This window comes from Syngnathus floridae, chromosome 14, assembly GCF_059516105.1.
Source record: "Syngnathus floridae isolate MCC-2025c chromosome 14, RoL_Sflo_1.0, whole genome shotgun sequence".
Lineage (NCBI taxonomy): Eukaryota > Metazoa > Chordata > Actinopteri > Syngnathiformes > Syngnathidae > Syngnathus > Syngnathus floridae.
The window spans coordinates 7971560-7995181 of record NC_142426.1 but is presented as its reverse complement, the minus strand read 5'-3'; the positions used below and the strand labels follow the sequence as shown (position 1 = coordinate 7995181).

Sequence of the window (23622 nt, the reverse complement as noted above, 5' to 3'; positions counted from 1 at the left end):
GACTAATTACAAATGAAAGGAAATCTTCTGTCCCAGATCTTTCTGAAATATGATCCTGAGCAATAATTCTTTATTTGGGGGTGTGCTGAAGGTATTTTTTTGCCCTCCCGAAAATAAAAGCTGGTTTGATCAGGACACAAAAGTAGTAAATACAAAATAATCTCTCTTCCTAAAATATTTGTGTGAATAGGACAAAACTGCACAGCCTGAAGTCAGTCCAGTGCAGTGATGAATAATCAAACATCCGGTGGGAAACAACATGACTTCCTTCCTGTGTTTATGTCAGGACCCTAATGATCTTACTGCATGGGGGATCTATCTTTCTCTCCTGCATACTTATGGGAGCTCACTTTTATCTCACTATCAAAAATGTGCAAGCGTAAACAGTATGTTTGAAATTTAGAGCTGGATTTGTGCTTTTTGCTTGAGTGAGGTTGGCCAATCTACATGTCAATCATTACACAAGGCATTTTGGTCAGAATTAAAGATGGTCAAATTGAGGTGTTTACATGTATTTTAAAATTCTACATTCATTTGATTAAATGAAATATTCATATTTTTGTTGTTTTATAGTATGGTATAGTATAAATTTAAAAAAATGCACGTATCCTTTAAAATAGTACAAATAAAATGAAATAAAATTTGCAATACTGTTTTTTTTAATAGTTTTTATAATCTTCCGGGAGAGAGACGACCACCTCTTTGAACGAGGAGGGGGGGCTATGCCCACTTTTGACCCACATCACTTAAGTTGCTTGCTGTGTCGTGTGCCTCCTCCACTTGCTCAGCTGCGATCAACGCAGTTGTAGTCATGCGGTGCTGTTCTGCGTGTAAACTTTCTTCCTTTTGAACTAGTTCACGCACTGGCCGTCCGTCATGGAGTACTGGAGGCAGTGCGCTGCGTGGCTCATCGGCTGCAAGGTTCTGCCGGTCAACCATCGCGTCACCGCGGACACCGCGCAGGTGTTCGACCTGGCGCAGACGCTGCGCGACGGCGTGCTGCTCTGCCAGCTGCTCAACAACTTGAAGGCGCACAGCATCGACTTGAAGCAGATCAACCTCAGGCCGCAGATGTCCCAGGTACCACTCCACTCGAAAAAGTTGGGAATCTGTCTTTACTAAAGTGGTTCATTTTATAATAATAAAATCACGTCATTGCACAAAATGTAGAAGGAAAAACTGTTGCAGCGATACTAAATGGTACAATACAACATTGTTGGTTTTACAGCAATATTGATAGGATCACAGTATATATACTAGATATATACTCTATTGATATATTATGATAAAATATGAAATTTTTCCATCACGATACAGTGACACTGATAATTGATATAGTTTATTCAAAAAACACATATCAGCACCACAACAATCGTATCAATACAATACCATATAACAAAATAAGATGTTGCTGTGTTTCACCAATAATATTTATAATATACAGTGATTTAATTATCACAAAAGCCAAGTTTACCAACTTCCAATTTGTCACGTGGCCTCTCAGGGGGGCCCAGATAACATCATAACTTTGATCCGCCCGTCTGGCGGGAGCTCATAAAATATCTTCAATAGTAATGGTTTTTCTCATCAGGGCCATGATGAATGGCAAATGTCTCGTTGTTGATGATGATGTCACTTGAATAGCCCTAAGATGAGGCAGCGAGGTTTTTTTACACAGCCCTGTTGTGCATACTCACTAGACTGTGATGGCAAAACAGTAGGACGGCCTGCAGCTGTGGGACATGTACTAGCGAAAAGAAAAAGTCACATGTGGCCCCCTTTCACGGTGACCTGCTATCGCTCCATGGCTTAAAGTATGACATTGGGGTCAGTGGAGTGCAGTATTGTGGGACAAACAAGGCTCCCTCCAGCGCTGCTATGGCCAGAAGATGTGCTGTGACTTTTATTTGTAGGTTTCCAAACATACTCACAACTATGGCAAGATGATTTATTTATTTATTTATTTATAGTTATTTTTTTAAAATTATTTTACTTATTATTTATGATGTCTTTTTTCTTCATCGTTCCAGTTTCTGTGCTTGAAGAACATTCGCACCTTCCTGATGTGCTGCTGCGACGTGTTCGGCATGAAGAAAAGCGACCTGTTCGACGCCTTCGACCTGTTTGACGTGCGTGATTTTGGAAAGGTGACGTTTATTTTTATATTGCCATATAAACAGTTCTCCAAAGCGCGGGAACGGCTTTAAAGCTCGGTGCTGGCATGCATTTTCTTTCCGTTGACTTGAGGTCCAAAGAAGCTTCCAGTTAATCTGATAATCCCACACACTGCAAATATGTACTGTACCAACCGCCTTGTACGGTACCGTATAATCTCAGTCAAACAACCTTCTGGCAAGGCGTCACCATTCAGTGTGTCAGGTTCATCCCAAATGGACTAGCTCCAGCTCTTGTGATGTTTACAACTTGTACAAATGGGAAAAGTTTGTTGCTGTTTTTTTTTTTCCTTTCCAGAAAGGAACATGTGAAAAATTAGAACCAAGATAATCCACTTTTTGTGAGTGATGCCAACTGGAGGATGAGAAGATGCGGCATTAGAACGCGACTAACCTACATTACAGTGACCACGTTTTATATAACCCCTTGATTTTTGAATTTCTTGTGTCCGTAAGAGAATTAGTCAGACAAAGTTCCTGTTAAAGGCTACATAGATATTTTATGTTGAGTGTCATACATGCATTTTCAAAGTCATTCATGAATTCATTTTCACGCCTGTACAAATGTGAACATGTTTCCCATTCTAATTGCAATTTTTTTCTTGTTTATAACGTCAAAGTAAAATTCCTGCCCCCCCCTTTATCGTTTTCACTGACGATAACAATCACAATTTTGCGGTTAGCGCAGTGTGAAACCAACATATTTCCTGAAACTTTGTGGTTTTCAAGCTCTTGACTAAAACCAGTCCTTCTTACATCTTAAATGTTTCCCCAGGTAATGGACACTTTATCCAAGCTCTCCTACACAGCAATTGCCCAGCAAGGAGGATTCAAGTAAGTGTCTGTTGTTCTCGTCCAGGCTGTTATTTTCCCTAAATGCTTACTTTAACACGCTCCTCACGTCAGGAATAAATAAACTCTCCCGTCTTAAATGTTTTCTTTGTCATTTGCAGGCCTTTCCACACAGAGGAGAGTCTAAAGGACGAAGACATTTACAATCACCTGGAAGACCTGATTGAGTATGTATGAGGTGCCCCCCCCCTCTCGCTCTCTCTCTGAGGGTCCATTATTGCTGTTGATATAACATAATTATGTCAGCGCGCGTGTGTGTCAAAACCGGCTCGGCCCGTCATCTTGGCTCTCTGGGGCTCTGCTCTGTTTATTTGCTATTATCAAAGGAAATGAATGAGTTTGCATGACATGCCTATTAAACATTCGGGAAGGTAGGTGGGTAATTGCGTTGTGGCTAAGTATGCCAGTAGGGGGCGCAATGGTTGGTTCTTCAACACACGAGTTTGGTCAAGCTCTTTAATGGTCATTAAAATTTCTTACAAAAGAACCTTAAAATAGGCACAACGAACCAAAATTTCAGATGTACTGCTATTTGAGTATCTTTTGGGTCTTCTCACGAGTGACGTTTCTATTAAATTTCATTTTTGAGATTCGGGGCTACATTTTCAAAACAATCAAAGAGATGTTGTGTAAAATTTACAAATTTGTTTTTTGTGGGCCTCATAGTGAAAATGCCATGGGAAGTGAGGAGGATTTGTACGGGGCAGTTTACAGACTGGATGAAGACTATTCAGGAGGAGAGATTTATGAAGACCTCATGAGGACCGAGCAGCAGGTACACTCAATTTAGTATACCGCTTTACCATTAGCAGCTTGCCGAAAGTACTTTGTATCGTTTTTTTTTTTTTATAATTCACTGCGAGTCACGTTTATTTCCAGAAGCAGGTCGAGATGTTAGACGTTCGCAGCTGCTGCCTCTCCGAGATCAAGCAGACGGAGGAGAAGTACACCGAGACGCTGGAATCCATCGAGAAGGTACCCGCCGCGCCGGCCTCTGATCTTGCAACAGCACGATCAAACGTGCAACTCTTTCCACTGTTGTTCACATTTATTATTAATTGGTTGACACGATTGAGACAATATTTTAGCATCCATACTTGAGTTTCTCCACTCACGACTTGGCAGCAGGCCGGTGGAAGATTCATCATTTTGGAGCCACTACCGACGAAATGACCGGCATCAAATACTTTGTGGTTATGCACTTTTGATTTTAGTGGCTGTCCACTTGGATATTTTACGGTGGCCTATGACCGTGTCGTTCTTGTTTATCTATCACTTGTTCCACTTTTTATGTAAATTTCCCACTCGTGTGGCCCTAATTTGCAATAGCGCCCGCTTCCTTTTGAGTGCTGTTATAAATTAATATGCATTAACATTCATATTGGCGCCAGAAGGTTGCATAATGACACTTATGTTTGTCTGCGCGTGTCTTTGCACAGTATTTCCTCAACCCGCTCAAGATGTTAATCTCCGTGGCCGAAATCGACCAAGTGTTTACAAATATCCCAGTGAGTTTTCCTCTTATTGTGTGGACGAATAAATGTATGATTGTGATTCATATCATTGTTATTTTCAAACATTTCATTGCTTTCACACTTGCCACAGGACATGGTGAAGATTCACAAGAACCTGATGGCTGACATTCTGGATTCCATCGTCAACAAGAACGCATTGAATCTCTCCCAGATCTTCATCAGCTACAAAGAGAGGTATTCATCTTTCACGTGTATTTACTATGGCGGAGTCTGGCTTTTGTTACCTTGACAACCAGGTTAAGGGCTAAACTACAAATACTGCATCAACAATTGCTGTCGGTTGAAAGTGGCTCTGTATCTTCACCCACCTTGCTGATCAAGTCATGGGTGAACAAACTCTATGTGAGGGCAGTTATGATGTCAATTAATCTCACTGTATTATTCTTACATCATTTTTTTATGATGTCCTGATTAATTTTTGGTTTGTATCGTTGGTTTCGCAGACTTCTCATCTATGGCGTCTACTGCAGCCGCGTGGAGATCGCCATTACTGTGCTTGACCTCATCTGCAAGGAGAGAGAGGATGTGCGGCTCAAGTTGGAGGTCAGGATTTCACACGATCACTACTAAGTCAAGATTGCTTGTTAAGGTGGCTTGTATTGGTCACTCAAAATGTCCCAGAAGTTCTCATCTCACTTACGCTTGCAGGAGTGTTCGAAAAGGGCCAACAATGGCAAGTTCACCCTGAGGGACCTGCTGGTGGTCCCCATGCAGAGGGTACTCAAGTACCACCTCTTGCTACAGGTATGTACTTTTCTATGTATGTTTTATTTATTTATTTATTTATTTATTTATTTATTTATTTATTTATTCATTTATTTTTATGGAAGAGCTGTTTTTAAATGGAAGAAATTGGATTATTTTCTAAATTTATTAGGGAATAATTAATAAATCTCAAAATAAAATTTTACAAATTACATAAATACATTATGTTACATCAAATTAAAAATCTAGAAGAATTATTACGACTGAATTGTGTAAAAAAATAAACATGATGAAAGATGGTGTGATCTACTTCGATGTGACTGTTCTCCATTTACACACTAGAGGGCGACCTCTCCACATTTTGGCCCAGAGTCTCAGTAAGGCCACCAAAATATGGATGCATTTGTTCATTTTAATATGAAATATGTCCTCAAATAGTTTAACTGCCATGATTTAATGTCAGCACTTGTTAATTCATTATTTTGTATCCTGTTTGTTTGGTGTACAAAAAATATGCAGTTTAAAGAGAAGCATTTGAAGTGTAAGAAAATAGAGTAAATCCACCCCTGGTGGACTCATTTGCGTTCATTTGCGTTGACCTTCACAAAGTCGTCCTCAGGTGCCGTCAACAGATGGCCGCAGGCGCACATGCCTTCTCCTGCCATCAATTACATCCCATTGCTGATAGCTCGAGAGGAGGGCACATGCAGGCGTGACTTTAAATGCTCTTTTAAATGCAAATTCCATTTTAAGGATTAGCTCAAAGTGTGTCGTGGGTTGTATTTAGATTTTTTGGTGGGATAAGCTTTACATTTTGGAGATTCAAGTTGAGAAAAACAAGTTGAAAACCAGATTCAATCAGTAAAAAAAAGAAATAACATTTTCTCTATCTTACTCTTTTTTTCTTTCTTTCTCTCTCTCTAATATAATATACATATAAGAGATTAGCCCGATTAGCAATTAAGTTACGTACTCGGCCGCCGTATGACCCTAGACGACAGCAAATGAATTCTTTTCATCCTCCTGCAGGAGCTTCTCAAGCACACTCACGATGCCACAGAAAAGAGCAACCTGAAGGTGGCGCTGGATGACATGAAAGTGAGTGGAAATAGATGAGCAGTGAACCTCTGCTCTGGAAATTCGCATTTCACATTTGTGACTGTGGATTTTTTTTTTCATAACCTATCCTGTGTTATTTTTTTGCAAATCTACCAAATCTATTTTTGGGGCAACATCTGGTGACATTTTTGTTGCCAAGCAACTCTATTGAACTGAGGAGAGGAGCTTAATTTAGTCAGACCATAGCCGTGTCTAACTGAGAATGTTTTGCCGCCATCTTGTGGCATCTTTAGGTAATAACAAAACATTTTTGGTGCACATTAGATATTTACAGATTTTCACTCTTTGTGGCAAGGCTTGGTCGGAACAGTGGAGGTTCCCTCTACCTAATATTGTGGCTGATGTCAATACTTTTGCATCCATCCAACTTCTCCTGCAGGAAAAGATGAAATATGGTGTGTATCTAATAAAACGTGTGTGTGTGTTTTGACAGGACTTGGCTCAATATGTCAATGAGGTCAAGAGAGACAACGAGACTCTACGGGAAATGGACGAGTACCAGCGCTCCATCGAGAACCTGGTCCGGCACATGCATGTTGTGTTTTCATAACATCACATTTGTGTAGTGAATAAATATGATAGGATGTGTTCAGGGTCGCTCTGTTAAAAAGTCTTCATTGAGAGCATAAACATAAGCTGATCGGAACAATATGGTAATTGTTGCTGGCAGTGTCTAATTAGACAAAGGCCAGTGTTTATGTTAAAGGTATTTAAGCTGGTCAAATATTAATTAGCAGTTGATTCTTTTAATCATTTTGCCTTTTAATTATGCAGAGGGGTATCAGGGACAGGCTGGAAAGAAAATGACAAAAGTGGTAGAAAATAGCTGTAATTAGATTTGCTGTGAAAACAAATGAATGACAATAGTCATAATTTGATAAGAATAAAGTTGTAATTTTAGCAGAAGTATTAGTTTACAAATATGATTGTTGTTTCATTCATATTTTCTGGTAATGACATTTTTTTTTTTTACTTGAAAGAAGCAGTCTCTAATCAGCTATGGTCGCCCGAGAGGAGATGGAGAAGTGCGCATGGTGTCCAACTTTGACCGGAGGAAACTGGACAGGTTTGCTAAGCAGACATTTTGTCTCCATCGCAACACTCCGGCAGACTTGATTGCCGTCTCTTTGTTTTTCAGACACCTCTTCCTGTTCGACGTGGCCGCCGTGGTGTGCAAACGACGCGGCGACAACTACGAGATGAAGGACGTGCTTGACCTCAATGTCTTCAAGATCACCGACAACCCCATGTCGGACAAGGACGGCAAGAAGGTGGGCTTGGACACAATATTTGATTAAGCACATTTGAAATCAATAAGAATGACAAGAAAGAATCTGGACCATGCTGACTATAATTCACCAACATACCAAAACTAGGAACTGAAAATCTGGCATTTTCAAATTAAATTTGCAGAAATTAATTCATGATAGAAAACAAAAGTTGGACTTCCTGTCTTGGAAAAAAGAAGAGGAATTTGTTTTTCTAGGTCTGAGTCCCTTTATTGAAAAATCACACCACGCCGCGCTAATGTTTTAGTGTGTTGACAATTTCTTTTTTAATTATTTGTTTTTTAAAATAGGTCTTTAACTTTATTGTTGGAGGCAGTTTATCATGTTTACCCGCAAGTTAAGCTAATCAAGTTTTAGCTGTGTCCCAATTCCGGCTTCCTTGAAACGACAAAGGCAGCAACGCAGACAAGAAAAAGAGCAAGCCTGCCGCCGCATCGCCGTCGCGTTAATAGCGAATGATGAACGTGCGCAGTGGTCCGAGGTTGCTCACAGCGATCTATCATTGGTCGCTAAATGAAACTTCAGAGCGTGAACGCGGAGTCGCAGCGGCGGCGGCGGCGCTGATTTAACGCTCGGTGGAGCTCTAAAACACTTGTGGAGTTCACAGGGGCCGCAAACAGTGGCGGGTGGCGGCTGAAGCTGATTTGATCAGATGTGACACGACAAGCTTGCAGCACATTAAGGCCCGAGAGAAGCCGGTGCTTTTGATACACCTCGGAAATTGATCCTCAATATATATCTGTGTGTCGGATCGTACTGGAGAAACTCCAGAAATATTTTGCTTATTTGGTCTGAAAATGATTTCGGTCGGTTCGACCGACCCCTGACATGGACCAGCCGTTTAGGAGTCTGCCCAGATTTCCAATTGTTGTTGAAAAATTTTTTTTTTTTTCTTTTTCCAAAACTGAAGTAAATCCAATGTCAAAGCAGTCTTAATTGAATAAGGGAAAAAGGAGAATATTTTGACTTTTTTTTTTTAAGAGTCATGATTTTAAAAAGAGCAGGACAGCAGTAGTTTCAAAATTTAATATTCTATGACTTAAAAAAAAAAAATCTGACCGATGCTGTTTGTTGCCCCTCATAGTGGTGTTACGGCTTCTACGTGACGCACCAGCAGGGCCACACAGGCTTTGAGCTCTTCTTCAAAACCAGGGAGCTGAAGAAGAAATGGCTGGATCAGTTTGAAATGGCTGTGTAAGTAATATTCTCCAAATGACATTCATGTTTGCATCCAAGTTTGTTTTCTTCTCCATTCACTGGATCAGCTCTAACATCCGACCGCCGTTGGCCAACCATAACGGTCACCACTTCAAAATGCACACCTTTGACCGAATCTCTTCATGCAGCTTCTGTCACCTGCTTCTCAGGTAACACTGCCACTTTCTCTTCATGTTTTCATCCATGACATCACAAAAGTTGCGTCTCTGTGCAGGGGCATCATCAACCAAGGCTACTTTTGTTTAAAATGTACATTGACTGTCCACAAGGAGTGCCTGGGTCAGCTGGGACTCTGCAGGAGGACAGGTGAGAACAACCTTCAACCGATCCTGTCTAGATTTGAACAGACCAGAAAATATCGTATATTACAGATCCTCATATGGACTACCCGAGGTGCTCGGATTATTACATACGCTTTTTAATATGGTTCATTACAAACCATTAATATGGTTAATTAGATGTGCACAGACCATCACATATGGTTGAAAATTTTATCGACTCGAATATATGGTCCGATTCTCTGCACGGAGCTTACTGGTGTAAATAGAAGCGCACAGACTGCAATGGATGAGGAATTTATTTTTAGTATTCATACTGGCTTCTTCTTTTGGTATTGCAGAGTCATCCAAGAAGCGCTCCAAGGTAGGAAGACCTGCACTGTCTTCTTCAATGTAACCTTTGCTTTTTTTTATTTTATTATTATGGTATGCTAATGGTATTTCCTCCAAGATGAAAGCCCCTTAAGTGTACCTGATGACTCATATTTTTTAGGTTGCACCGATGTCATCGCTTATCTCCACTCAGGAAGGCACAACACCTCCAGACTCAGGTCAGTTTGGGTTTTTGTGGATGTAGATTTTTTTTTTTTGGGCACCATGTGATGTAGACAGTTTTTCAAATTTGGGCAAGTCGCGGAAACGTGCCGCTTTGCTGTTGCGGATATGAGTGTGTGGGTGTCGGCTTCACTTAATAGGTTGCTCAGGGGTTCCGACGAAGGGCAGGAGACAAAGTGGCCGTGTCGTCCGCCCTGGCAGGAGCGCTCTGTCTCCAATTCAGAGCCCGACGCCGGTGGCCATGTTTTTTACTTTTTTATTTTATTTAGGCGCCCTGAGAAAATATTGCATCTGGAAGGACGGAGAGGAATCTGCTGCCAAAGTGAACGGCCACTTTGGCGAAAGATGACTTCATGTTGGGGAGAGGGGCTTTACCTTAGCTTCAGTTTCTTTGGGGGGACAATTGTCTTACAACAACTGAAAATTTTGACTTTATTTATTATAATTATGTAAAGTAAGTCTTTCCGGTAAATGTATGCTTTTATTTTCATAAGACTGCAATTTTTAAATGAGGAAAAAAGTTCACATTCATAATTGAAAAAAAAAAAATGTGTGCATGTTCAAGGTCTCCCCAGGATGCTGGTGATCCAAGACTATGACGGCGTCCCCTCCCCACCAGGCGGCCCCCCGTTGTGCGCCCGCACGGGCGACGTGATCGAGCTGATGTTCGCCGACCTGCACAGCTCTTGGTGGCAGGTGCGTGCATGCGTGCCACTCGCAACTCTTCAGGGAGGCTTGCCTTGCCTTTTCTCCCTTCATTTTTTGTTTTTATCAGCAGGAATCAAAAACTAGCAATGAGACTTTGTCAAGGCTTATGCGGTCAGAAAATCTGATAAGCAAATATTTTCCCGCCTTTGTGGGAGTCGGTCGGAGCTCTCGCCTGTCACTTTGACTCTGACGCAAAGTGTTTAGGGCAACGTATGACACACGGGTCATGTGACTCTCGGTCACATGAAATCATAGCGGGCGCTGTATGATGTCAGCAGCGAGATGATGAATTTATCAGCTTTAGTGAGACAATAACACGCCGGGTGTTTGCAGCTTGCGGAGGAGCTTTCAATGACGGAGCAGCACCTTTTGCTTAGCGAGGCAGATGATATCGTTTGACTTCATCTGTTTTTTTGAAAGGTCACTAATTCATCCCGGCTGGTGGCGGAGGCATTAAATCCTCATCTTCCATATTTGTCTGTGTTGTGACAGACCTTCTTCACCAAAAGAAAAAATACTATTTCCTCTTCATCATCACCTCTAATGAGGCAATAGAGATTTCATTTAATAACAAAATAATGTCGTCATTTTTAAATTATATCATTTTCAATAACTGTAATGACAATGAGCAATTATTTCTCCAAATAAATGTGAAATTTTTGATGAACATTATTTACAATAAATCGATTTTAGTTGAACCATTTACGGAAAAATGATGACATGAATGCAACAAATATTAGAAATAACTCTTGATAATCTAAAAGGTCAGTGGCTCAGATTAAGTGTCATACTTTACCAACCGCTGCCATAGAATTTTTATATTGACAACTGTTGTCAAAACCAGAAAATAGAGCATAAAAATATGCATTTGCACCATCTTATAAATACACAAAGGTTACTCAGTTTCAGAACAGAAGCACTTGTGACGACAATTAAAACTCCGCAGGGTAGCCTTAATCTCGGGCGTCCCCGACGGCACCACGGGATGGAATTACCCCCCCCCCTCACCCACATCCCCATCCGCCCTCTCACATCCAACCTCCCCCGTTACCCAGAAGGCAATTATCTCCGTCCCGCTGGCACAACAATACAATCAATCACAGTGATTTCATTTGATCCTTCAGCGGGTGCCTCCTGTTTATGCTGCCCGAGTAATGCATTTAATCTTTTTAGCACACGCTTATCCAGGGCATAACAAATAGAACCAAAAGAGCTTGGATGAAATGTTATTGCGTAGAATGAATCACAGAGACTCCAATTGAGTTACCCGCCAGGCTTTTTTTTGAATGCTCTTGCCCAAAAAAAAAAAAAAAAAGCTTGGTGGCCTAATGAAGACGAGTTAGTAGGGAAAACGAAAAACGCAGAATAGAGTTGGCAGGAACTCCATTTTCTCAATTAGTTGACTTAAACGCTTATAAATGAACTCAATCTATCGTGAGAGTGTCACTTTGGAGTGCAGACTTCCACTGAGGACATCCGGCATATCATTCAGTGGAAGCTGAAAGTGATACGGCTCGAAAAGTAATAAAAGTCAACGTTGAAACCGTCGTCACGTCAGCGTGAATTCGGTAAATCCCGTGAAACTCTAAAAGTGATTTTAGCATTAATGCTAATGCTTACATGACAGGATCAGGTGTACAGCACAATACAAATTTAAAGTGTAGTCCAAAACAAAAAAAATCAAATCACATTAAATAATATATAACAACTTAAACGTGTCATTGTTCGCAAAGTGAAACATCGTTGATGTTTGTCTTCTTTTTAGAAGATTCAGATTTGTGCAAATGATAAAAAAGAAAAATACTTCTGCATGCAAGTCCTACACTGAATAGAGATAAACAAGAGCCTGAGTTAAAACACAGTTTGTTTGGTCTCCGCGCTGTTTGAGTATTCACTGGCACAAACTAGCCTCCATTACTCCGGGGCCAAACGAGGCCCTTGTTGTGATGCGCTACAAATCAAACTGCCGACAGAGTCGCTAGCGTAATTAACTGGGCCTGCAAATTAGATGCGCCGCTTGTTACGTGCTAATTGCCCAGGATTTATCCACGACAGCGTGGGAGGGGAGGGAGCGAGGGAGGAGGTGGGGTTGGAGAGGAGGTGCGGGACAAATTTAACGCGATTAACATCCCGTGGCATTCGCAGGGCAGAATCCCGGCGAGCGGCAAGATTGGCTTCTTTCCCAGCGACGCCGTGAGGCCTTGCCCCTGCGTAAGTGTGCATATTTCCTTTCTGATCAATACGTCGCATTAAGCGTGAGCGCAATGCATTTAGCCCAGTAATGGCCACTATTGACGTCTGGGCCGAAGAGATGTGCTTTTCCATTACATGCCTGCGCTCCCGTCGAGGTCTGATTTTAGCCCCCCGCCGTGCCTCCAATATCACATTAGCAGTCGTCTGACCTCCAAGCCTTTCAAGTGCGATGAATGGCAAAATAACCCGACGCTTTCTTTTCTTCTTCTCCTCCGTGCCAGCTACCCAAGCCTGTCGATTACTCGGCGCACCTCTGGTAACAACACGTCATTCTCCATTACGTCCAGTCGTTCACGTTCACAAAGACTCGGTGGGTGCTTTGCAGGTTCGCCGGGCCTATGGAGAGGCGCCAGGCCGAGGAGGAGCTCCAGGACCGAGCGAACAGCACTTATCTGGTTCGGCTTCGGCGTAAAGAATGCACAGAGTACGCCATTAGTATAAAGTAAGTGTAAAACCTTCCTTGGTTGCTGTGCGAATAAATTACATTGCAAGGCTCTTTAATTGAATCAACGATGCAAACAATGAATTAGTCGCGGTTAGCACCTGATGCCGCACCTCTGCACTCTTTAGTCGCGCTCGGCTCTCGATGTTATTATGCAAACACAATGGAGACCAACTGCCGAATGCTTGAGGTGCTCATTGTGAAATCTTTGAACGGTGCACAAAGGAAAAATCCTTTTAATTTCCCCATCCATTGTTTTGGGTCTTCTATCAGGAAACGTCTGTTTGTTTGTGTGTGTGTGTGTGCGTGCCTGCCTGTGCATGACGGCTTTGCATACTGATGATGCATGCTCAAAATGGAGTCTTAAATGAAAGACTGCTCTGGGAGATTTGCAGCTCAGTCAACATACCGGCTGACATATTTTTACCTATAAAAGAATACAAACTGGCGTAAAGTGAATATAACAGCAACTGTATGTTAAATGCAATCTGTTATTAGATATGTCTCATTTGATGAAAGCCAATGTTCGTAAGAGATCTTCAGGATACTCTCGCAGACCTTCGTGACTTTCAACACGGGAGGCCGGGCCTGATGTCGGAAGCGTGTCTAGTTGATTAGCAGCGCATGTCTTATTCATCCTCGCGCAGGTTCAACGACAGAGTCAAGCACATTAAGATTCTGACCAAGGACGGCTGCTTTTACATCGCAGAGAGTCGACTCTTCAAAACGCTGCTGGTAAGACTCCGAGATGCTCCGCAACGCTTGAAACATGAGTGGAATCTATTTGATGTTCTCTGCTCACAGTGGTTTTGTTGTTAGTCGCTGCAGAATATCACCCTCATTAAAATATGCTAACCAGATGAATAATAATATAAATGAAGTACAGTTGGAAATAGGTGCGGTACGACTCGGTAGATTTGTTAAATATGGTAGTTAGGTCGAGTAGGTTGGCTGGTAGGTTGGTGTTGGTAGGCACCGTTGGAAGATATCTTGGAAGGTGAGGAGTTGGCTGCAGATTCGATAGATATGTCATTCGGTGATGTGCGTTTTGGTCTCCTGCAGGACTTGGTGGAGTACTACAAGCAGCACTCCTTAAAAGAAGGCTTCAGCAGACTCGACACCAATCTGCGCATCCCTTACCGGGAATGCTCCGACGGAAGCTCGTCTTGGGCCATTAGCAAGACTGGCAGCGGTGAGTGCGCCCTCGCAAAAGACTTTGCCGGAGAGACTCTTGCGTCTGACAGCTGGAGATGCTCCCAGCTTAGAGCGGAGATGGATACTGGGGGGGGGGGATTTATTTGAGGGCCCTGTCTTGTGGGCTTTTGTGGAGAAATTCTTTTTTGCCCGCAAAAAGCCATCAGCGGTATGTCAACGCGGTGTCTTTGATATCCGACGCATACTTGAAGGAAGGAGTGAGGAGACGGCAGGTAGTGAAGAAATCGCGGTAATGAGGCGGTTAGACAGACGAGATGACACGGACAGAGAAGAGACGGATGGGAAAAATGCAATGAGGAAAACTTTAATGAACCTCCAGCACTGGAGGAAAGTCGCTCGGGCAATTAATAGGTGGACACTTGGTGAAGAGAGGAGAGTAGTTGAGAAGGTAGACCACCTTCAATGGTCACTGAATGTGCTCGTTGATGCAGGGATGAAATAGTAAAAAAAAAAAATTAAGAGTCAAGATAAAAGTGAAATGAATGGAGAGGCATCCTGGCAGCTCAGCAGGCATCGCTAGAGTGCTCCCAGTTAGAGGTCGGTGCCCCGGGCGAGCACCTGGAGCCCCCCCTACTCAGGGAGCGTCATGCCGGATAGCACACTGCTCGCCTCCGACATGCATGCACAATTTTCCTGACAGGACATGACATGTCACTTGCACAGCCAGCCGAGTAGAAGGAGAAGAGAGGAAGAAAACGAGTGAGTGACACAAACCTGAGGGAAACCCCGGGTCTCGCGGCAGGAACACAACCTGGGGGAAAAAGTTTGCAAAATAAAAAGCGCGGGAGGTAGCGAGAGTGGAAATTCGTAAACAAGCACCAGCGCTAGAACAAAGCTAACGTTAGCCTTTTGTGTGCGCGCCTATGTGTGTCTGCACATCCTCGTCCCTCCTCATGCGCCTTCAAAGCAGCGGCGCCATTCAGCGGGAAGACGCCTTGACAGAGCCACTGATGCCTAGTGCATTCTGGGATAGATTATTATTGCCTTAAGTCATCCGCCCCCGTAGACTTGGAGCTAGAGAGTGTGGGCACCGGCTTCCGTGAAGAGACAGATGCCATGCCAAACAAAATAGAAATAAAAATAAATAAACACAATCAAAAGAAGGAGTGCTTATATATTGGGGGGAAAAAAAAACAGATGCTGCTACTTTGCCAGAGAAACAAGATGTTTGTGTGTGTGTGCACAAATAAAGGCCTCAACTTGTTGCTAGGCAGAGTTCATTGGGCACCTGTGCAACTGCCCCGAAGGTCATAATAACAATATCTAGTATGTGTACAAATACGAAGACAGAAATTTGTCTTTTTAATCAATGCACATGAGTAACTAACTGCAAAAATTGCATTGGACAAAAATGTATGACTCTATAAACAATAAAATATTTGACAAATTCAAAAGCCTCATCTCAGTAGATGCCAGCCTACTTGTTGCTAGGCAGATTTAATAGGGCACAAGTGCAACTGCCCTATGAAAACAAAAGAACAATACTAGAATATTTATAAATAATAAAAGACCTCAGTCCTAAATAAAAATAGATGTTGCAAAGACCTGCCCTCTTTACTCTTCTCTCCCACTCAGTGTTGCTTCCTTTGCTTGGTCTTTGACTTTGCCAACTTTCTCTCTCTCTCTTTCTCTCATTCTCTCTCTCTTTTTGGCTGTGTGTGTGCGTGCGTAGTTACTCCTGGTGGTTGCAGCTTTGTTCCTCCCTCCTCCTCTCCTTTCTGGTCAGGTACAGCTGCACGGCCTTTCTCTGCTCTTCAGTCTTGTTGCATGACTTTTTTCTCTCTCGCTCAACTAATAAATAATGCAAAACCAGCTTTGACGCTCAATAGCCAGCCGGTGGTGCCTTTTGCGTCACGATTAGCCTAGAAATGACATAGCGAGGGACTATTGTTGGTAGTATTGAATAAAATATCAAACTTGCAATTTTTTTATATGCTACATCGACACACGACTACCAAATAGTGATCAGTTTGAATTATCTGAGGGTCCAAATATTGATATTTTAATGTAATGTTTCTGTTATTGATGACCAAGTATAAAAAAAATCGAGGCATTCCCCTTCATTAGAAGTGCTCAGATGTCACCTTCCCCGCATGTTTTTTCGATCACATTATCATGAACTCCAAACACGTCTCTGATCCTCCGATGACATCTAGAACTTTGTGTCCCGCCAGTGTTTTCTCCCAGAGTGTTAGCCGTGGCCGTGGCTCGCTACGACTTCAGCTCCAGAGACGCGTGGGAGTTGTCTCTGCTGCGGGGAGACGTGGTCAACATCTACACCAAGACATCCAGCGGCTGGTGGAAGGGGGAGACGGCTGGAAAGGTGCGGCACAATATGACTTGGTTTGAATTTGCACACTTGTGAATTTGTTCACTCATTCCCAGGTGGGCTGGTTTCCGTCCGCTTACGTAGAAGAAGACTGATTCAGCCGGATGTCTCTGATGTCCCTGGGAGAAACTCAACAGACTATGCCCTTGACCCCCCCCCCCCCTCCCTGACAGGACTCTTATGTAGAGCACATGTCAAATCCCAAATACGTATCTACCCATCGTCCATCCATTTCCTTCCCTGACTCACCTCGTCTTATTATTGATGACTTGGTGGGCTCGTGTGAAAATTGTGTCGGCTGTCGTCAGGTTGCGTTAGTGTGGAAGGCTCAGTCAGCCGACTGGAAGAGAGCAGGCTAATGCTGGAATTCTCTTGTGTTCACACCAGGTAAATTATCTGTTTAATTGATTCAGTCATCATTTTAGATGTGTGTCTTCTCATTTTGGTCACTGCTTCCGCCAAACCAAGGGCTGTGCACCAAGCTGTGTCTGCAGAAATAGCCAAACGTGGTTGAACAGAAAACATGGCGTGAGATCTGAGGACATTTTTTCAATGCCGAGGTAGCCAGTCGTCATCCATTTGAAAAAGACGAGTGTGTTTGCTGTGTGGTGGATTTTGTTCTTTGACGTTCAGGTCTTCATTTGAGCCACGATTGAGGGGGCTTTGTTTGGGCGCTTTAGTGACAATCCCAAGAAGGATTTCGTATGCTTTAAATCTTTATGGTTCTGCAAGGAATGATTCACGCCTGTTCACGAGACAGCACAAGTGTGTTTAGCAACACGACGCGCGCAGCAAGTGACTTTCATCAATTATTGAGCAGATCCTTGAATATATTTTCTTTTGGAAATGTCTGATTGGAGATGCGGCTACCATCTGAGAATCTCCAAGTGACCGCATGTCCTTTTTTCCCAGGATGCATCCAGTTTTTCTAGATCAGACAAACCGGTTGGATATGATATTTTCTCAAAAATTGTGATATTCAATTAAAAATGCACATATAAAGGAATGTGGACGTGAGAATTTCAAATTTATTACTCTCGGTGATGCTAAGTAGCACCGATAATTGAAATTAATATTAACCATTTGAAAACTTGCCATAATTGATCAATTAATCATGTTTGTTTTATCCACATTGTGGCTGTGTACTGGCTGCAATTCCAAAACTGAGATTGAGCAGAAATGCCACGTGAGTGGCAAGGTTTCACTTGAGCGGCGGGGCGTCGAGCTATCAGTATTCTCGCAATGTAAACACTGCCTGAGGCGTGCTTTACCCTCGCCGCTCCGCAGCCTCTCTAATGACCCGAGTCTGCCGGCTGAGCGCTCCACTGCGCTTTGGCGCTAACGCTCCCGTCACACAAAAAGGCAGCAAACGGCTCCCCCTTAAGATGCCTCCTCATCGTAATCTAACTGTTCCTGAGATGAAAGGAGGCGACAACGAATTTAGACTGCAGCTGTAGAGACATTGGATCTATTCGGATAAAGTCTTTGAGAGCAGCCAAAGCAGGGCTACTCCATTCCGATCTTAAAGGGCCGCAATTATTCTTCAATGTCCATTTCGGTGCTCCATTTATTGAGGTCAGGCCACATGCAAACAACCTCGTTGCCTTAATAATGCTAACATAAAGGGAAATGCCATTATGAAATGAACAAACACAAACGCTGGAGCAACACAAGTAGATAGTTAATAATAAGACGCTGCTTCATGGGGAAACGAGATATCGCAAGTCCGTCAAACAGAGCAGCTTGGCCTAACCCTGACACAAACCAGAATCCTAAAAGCCAACATCAAGGCCAATCCCAATTCTATCCTTAATCCGGTTCCAAAATCATACTCCTCACACCCAAACTTTGTCCAACGTCTAACCTTACTCCTCATGCCTGATGGAGCCACTTCTGTCTTTTCGCTAACACCGTGAACTCAATTAGCATCTTGACTTGGGGCAGGCGGTATTAAAGATATTCAGCACCAAAAAAGAAAAAGTCAATCAGTTGAGTTTCACACTGCTGCCCTGCCTTTGATTTCTTCTTTTGCACCGTCACATTCGAAGCCTCCAAAGGGCACCTGTCACTTCAGTAAAGGTTGTTTTGTTTGGATGCCCGCGTTCCCAACCTCATCATTTTTCAAGAACGGCTGCTGCTGTGCATAAACAGCACCAGTGCCAGATTGGAAAAAAAAAAAAATTACAGTGTGATGGGTTCACACATCGAGAAAGGAGGGACACGTCCTCCGTCACGACACGCCGCTGAATCTCTAGCACTGCGAATTAAGATCTGGCTGATCAAAAGAGTCCAAATGAGGCGATCCTTCGAAAAAAAAAACGCATTTCGCCCTTTCTCGCTTTTGCCTCGTTACTCCCTCTTGAAGTTATTTGTGCTTGCGCGTTTTGATACTTGACAGAGGCCGTGCTCCTTTAAATGCAAGCCGGAGAAGGAATTTGCTTTAATGGCCAACATTTTAATGTACTTAACATCAGTTTAGGATTTGGGGGTGTCATCTGATACAGACATGACTTGATGAAAAATTTTGAATTAGATGGTACGGTTTGGGCAATCTGGCTTTGGAATACTTTTGAAGGTTTAGCCCATTCTAAACAATAAAACCGTTTGACTCTGCGTTTATCACTTTGCGGAGGGTGAAGGTTTGTGTGTGTGGGGGGGCTAATCGTCAAAAAGTGATGGTGACCCACCGAGCGTGGCGAGCCGGCACCGGCGTGAACACGAGTGACAGCTCTGAGGTCAAAAGTCGTTTCTCTCCGCCAGCTGATTAGCATCATCTTTCCAGCGAGAAGTCGAGCAGCTGCCCGTGACTCACAAAGACGCGTTTAACAAGGTGGCACTGCTCTTCACGGCTGACGATTTGGCATCGGCGACCGATCGGCCCTTTTCAACCCGTCTCGCCGTCCTCACCATCATCTCACGATTCGTTCTTTCACGGCCAGTTAACTTGGAGAGCGTACTTTTTAAGTCCTATTATGGAGGCCTTTATTTGGAAACATTTTTATGGAATATTAAACAATATTACCTGTACAGGATAAAATATTTCATTCTCATATCAAATCATTATATACACGGATTTCTTTTTGTACCTTTTACAGCTCGAGATGTTCCACCCCCCATGGCTTCCCCTTCCCAGTTCAACTTGTTAAAGCAAGATGCAAAGAGACCATGAAAGCTCACCGCCACCGCTGCATGAAATAAATGAGGACAAACGGATTTCTTTCCAAGCTGCGGGAGGCGAGCGGACAGAGCGGTTCTTTTATTTATAAAAGCCGTCAAGAGCAGATACACATATGATTCCTTTAACGGGGCAGGGTGTCGACAATTCCGGCCGGCCCAGGCTGATTTGCAATCGTGGTGGAAAGATTTGATGGTATTGAGGGATAACGGACAAGAGCTGTGATGGTGACGCTGAACAGGATTACCATGTGTAGCTGGGGGAGCTGATTGTATTAAAATGAGGAGACATGCGATTGGGTTGCGGTCGTGATGAGAAAGCAAAAAAAAAAAAGTCTTTCTTTCCGGAGGGGGTCAACTTCCTCGCCTGAAGCTAAATTGAAAATACGCATCATGGTTTATTTCCTGTGGTTGTTGTTGAAGACATGTATTCCAACTGGAGGTTAGGACCGCGTCGTATTTACATGGCATCACATTGCTGAGTATTAAATTGCATCCCTTCTGCTCAATGCTAAAAAAATATAGAAATAAATCCTCCCATTGTCTTTCGGTATACCTTTAGCAAGCCAACAAAAAGGCGGAAAAACTCATTTCAATCGCAAATCGTATCTGGCATCGTATTGTTCAGCATCATGCCATATTACATTGCATCACATCCTAATATATTATGCATGATATCATTTTGCCATGTATCACATTGCATTGATAGTGATATCATTCTGTTTTATGTCTACGGCTAAAATTACAAACAACGCAAAAACTGTATCCCATCGTATTATGTGATCATACTTTGAGGCATTGTATCGTACCGCAAAGTATGGTATCAAATCGTATCGCAGACTATTGCATCATATCACATTGCATTAGAAATTTGGATGATTCAGTTGTGAACACAAATGCTTTTTGCGTATTCTATTGTATTTGTGTTGGTATGGCGCTTTTAGTATCGTATCACTTCGTGTTGAATCACCCCGAATGATATGATATGGACCCAAATTCCTTGAGCGTATAACATGGCAGCCCATCGCATTTTATGGCCTCGTACACGGCGTCACGTTGGATTATATCGTAGCGTCACGTTCCGTTGTATTCTGTCATAACATATCATCTCTCCTCGTGTCGTCTCATCGTATTTGTAATGAATCGTTGTTTTGCCTTCTATAGACATTGTATCATCAAATGGTTGTCATAAATGGGATCACATATTGTCCTTTTCGCGAATCCTATTTGAAGGTGGGTGGTAGATATGATCCACAAGCTGTGTTAGAAAAACCTTGCTCTGCTTAACACCTTCTTTTGTAAAGATTCTTGCCGCCGCCTACAGCACGGACGGACAGACACGTAAAGACATGCTTGTCCTAGGTGGGGGTCTTATATAATTTGCTCCGTAAAAGGCCAAGCTCTTCATGTCTGATGCTGGTCTGGCAATACAAAGGTGACAAAGCCTCCATCTCGGTATGTCAGCTGTGATATGTCTCACCTTGCTGGAGCCAATGAATGGAAAGGTGTTTAGACGTTGAATTGGCTCTTTGTACCAACTATCGATTTGTGCTGTACACTCTTGCGTGTGTTGCAAGCCAGCTATCCACCCACTGGTCCTCCTTACCATTCCTCTACTGATTTGTTGCCAACTAAACACTACATTTTTACTTGTGGAATTGGAAAAAAAAATGAAATCAGAGGTTCTTAGAAATGCTGCTGATTACATACAGTATCATCAATCGTGTCGGAAATCTGTAATTTATGACGTTTGGAACTTGCAAAGACAGGCAATCTGAATTTGTGCGATGAGAAGCAAATAAATAAGCAAAGCTTCTTTTCTTAGCATTGTTCTCAAAGGCTCTTCACGCCAGTTGCCATTCTCCGTGTAAACTTTCACTTTTGTTTCCTTTCTTTCCTTGACAATGGCACGGTGACGGTAGGTCAAGGATGATTTATTCTTCATAGTCTCGCGTCACGCTTGCTTGAGCTCGGCACCCGCTGCTTTGATTCCTCCAAATGCTTCACTGTAAACATCCCTGAGAGTCAGGAACGCCACCGAAGTTTGGGGGTGGCTTTTAATTTCGAGTTTAAAACGCCGGGAAAGAAGTGAAGGCTCCGTGTTGCTGTTTTTAGCTGGCGCGACATTAATAATCAAAGAGTTTTCGAATAAAATGCGCAGCTTGGGAACTAGCGAGGCTCTTCGCGTATGCACGCCGATAATATTATTGTTTACATTGTTGACTGCCAGAAAAGTTTACTCTCTCCCGTCGCGACGCAGCGTTTGTGTTTTGCAATGTTGACAGCACATTGCGCCTCCTTTGGAGGTCAGTCGACTTGCACGAGGCTCACATTTAATATCACGTTAACGCAAAAGCCTGGAGTATCATAAAAGACCGATTTCATTGCACTAACATGTCATAAATGTAACTGTCGGCCCTTAAAGGGCGCCGCAGTCGCTAAAGTGCCACTTCACGTTCCGCGGGGGCCATTTTATATCCAGAGAGGCCTCAAGCGAAACTGTTCAATCGCTAAAGAGTTTACAACGATGTCAGATAGATGCAGTTTTATAGCATAGGCTTGACCCCAATCTCCCAAATTTGTCTTAAAATGTTTGACTCATTGCGGTGGATTTATTTATGCAAAACAAAAAAGCAGAGTTTATACATCTGCAGTCTTAGAACGTTCAACTTTTCAAGTTTCAGCTACTCTTGTATTTTCTTTTTCCTGACTCAAATTAAAACAATGCTAATGATGTTCCAGTCTGAAGAAACATATAAACGCTCCACTGAGTTAATATTCAATCCTGCTTGGCTTTAAATGCCTTTATTTTTTTTTTACTAAAATGGCTCCACACAACTATTATTTTACAATTCCAAAATCAGCCGTTCTCTATTTTCTTCGTCAAGAGCGCAATTTAATGAGAGGCACTTACGCTCGACTCAAACACAGTACGGTATTTCACGTCAAGCCTCCGGAAGGAAATTAATCTCTCAAATAAAATTGGTCTCAGCACTCAATATGCCACCCAGTGGGATGCGACTTCATTTTTATTCATTGACCCTCCTTGAATTAAAGCTAATTTTCCCTCAGTGCGTCGCTGTCACAAAGGCTCCCGCGCAGCAGGATGCCAACTTTCCAGCAAATTCCCTCCCCATCTTCCATTTTGATTTAAGGATTATTCAGGATCCCAGGTGGGAGCTCGCCACTGGCCAATCGTCACATTTATAAACTGAAAGCATTGTTTTTTGTTTTTTTTACGCCTGATTATCAGTTTTACTAATCAGCTTTTTGTGAAGAAATTACCTTATTTTGGCTATTTTGTTACCAATAGCTTGAGTCTAACTTTATTTTTACTGGTTTTATTTTTGGAGGGTTTTTTTTTTATTCTCTTTTACTGTATTGACCATTGATTGTGTACAGAGGACTTTATTTTGGCTCTTGTGCCACCATTTTTGTGGATTTAATTCCATCTGTTTGTGCTGTTTTGGTAGGTTTCCATTTTCCCATCTTTGTTGTGATTCCCTTGGCTTGATAGGACTCTCAATCAGAGCTGGTTTTGAACAGCTTTTTGTAAACAGATAGAGGACTTTATTTGTCTCTTCTGTGACTGGTGTCTGCATGTGAGTCCATCTGTTTGTGCTGTTTGGCAAAAAAGGCAGCACCGCTATGTTAGCTTTGGCAGCTAGCTACCAACAAAGTGCTGCATTGTGTGTGTTGTTTGATGTCAAATTGGGATGGGTCACAAAAATTTGTGTGGTTGACATAAATATGAAAATAAAGCACACATGACTACA

The 23622-nt window shown here is 42.6% G+C and overlaps 1 protein-coding gene across 3 annotated transcripts in view; it reads left to right on the top strand.

Moving 5' to 3' along the window:
- LOC148387480 (guanine nucleotide exchange factor VAV3-like) overlaps window positions 1-23622 on the top strand; it is a 25635-nt gene extending 2013 nt beyond the window's left edge. Inside the window, exons 3-30 of one of the 3 annotated variants that reach the window (XM_088397136.1) lie at window positions 856-1080; window positions 2031-2147; window positions 2950-3008; window positions 3128-3193; window positions 3693-3801; window positions 3906-4001; window positions 4466-4534; window positions 4632-4735; window positions 5005-5104; window positions 5210-5305; window positions 6296-6364; window positions 6819-6905; window positions 7366-7451; window positions 7524-7656; window positions 8759-8868; window positions 8940-9041; window positions 9107-9198; window positions 9512-9534; window positions 9664-9721; window positions 10291-10421; window positions 12579-12644; window positions 12908-12942; window positions 13012-13128; window positions 13776-13863; window positions 14191-14320; window positions 16016-16069; window positions 16518-16666; window positions 16729-17678. In XM_088397136.1, coding sequence (XP_088253262.1) covers window positions 877-1080; window positions 2031-2147; window positions 2950-3008; window positions 3128-3193; window positions 3693-3801; window positions 3906-4001; window positions 4466-4534; window positions 4632-4735; window positions 5005-5104; window positions 5210-5305; window positions 6296-6364; window positions 6819-6905; window positions 7366-7451; window positions 7524-7656; window positions 8759-8868; window positions 8940-9041; window positions 9107-9198; window positions 9512-9534; window positions 9664-9721; window positions 10291-10421; window positions 12579-12644; window positions 12908-12942; window positions 13012-13128; window positions 13776-13863; window positions 14191-14320; window positions 16016-16069; window positions 16518-16666; window positions 16729-16767 — 2589 coding nt within the window. In that variant the 5' untranslated portion in view covers window positions 856-876 and the 3' untranslated portion in view covers window positions 16768-17678. Of the gene's footprint in view, window positions 1-855; window positions 1081-2030; window positions 2148-2949; window positions 3009-3127; window positions 3194-3692; window positions 3802-3905; window positions 4002-4465; window positions 4535-4631; window positions 4736-5004; window positions 5105-5209; window positions 5306-6295; window positions 6365-6818; window positions 6906-7365; window positions 7452-7523; window positions 7657-8758; window positions 8869-8939; window positions 9042-9106; window positions 9199-9511; window positions 9535-9663; window positions 9722-10290; window positions 10422-12578; window positions 12645-12907; window positions 12943-13011; window positions 13129-13775; window positions 13864-14190; window positions 14321-16015; window positions 16070-16517; window positions 16667-16728; window positions 17679-19767 lie in introns of those variants that run through there. The other 2 variants (XM_088397137.1, XM_088397138.1) reach the window with 2 other exon arrangements.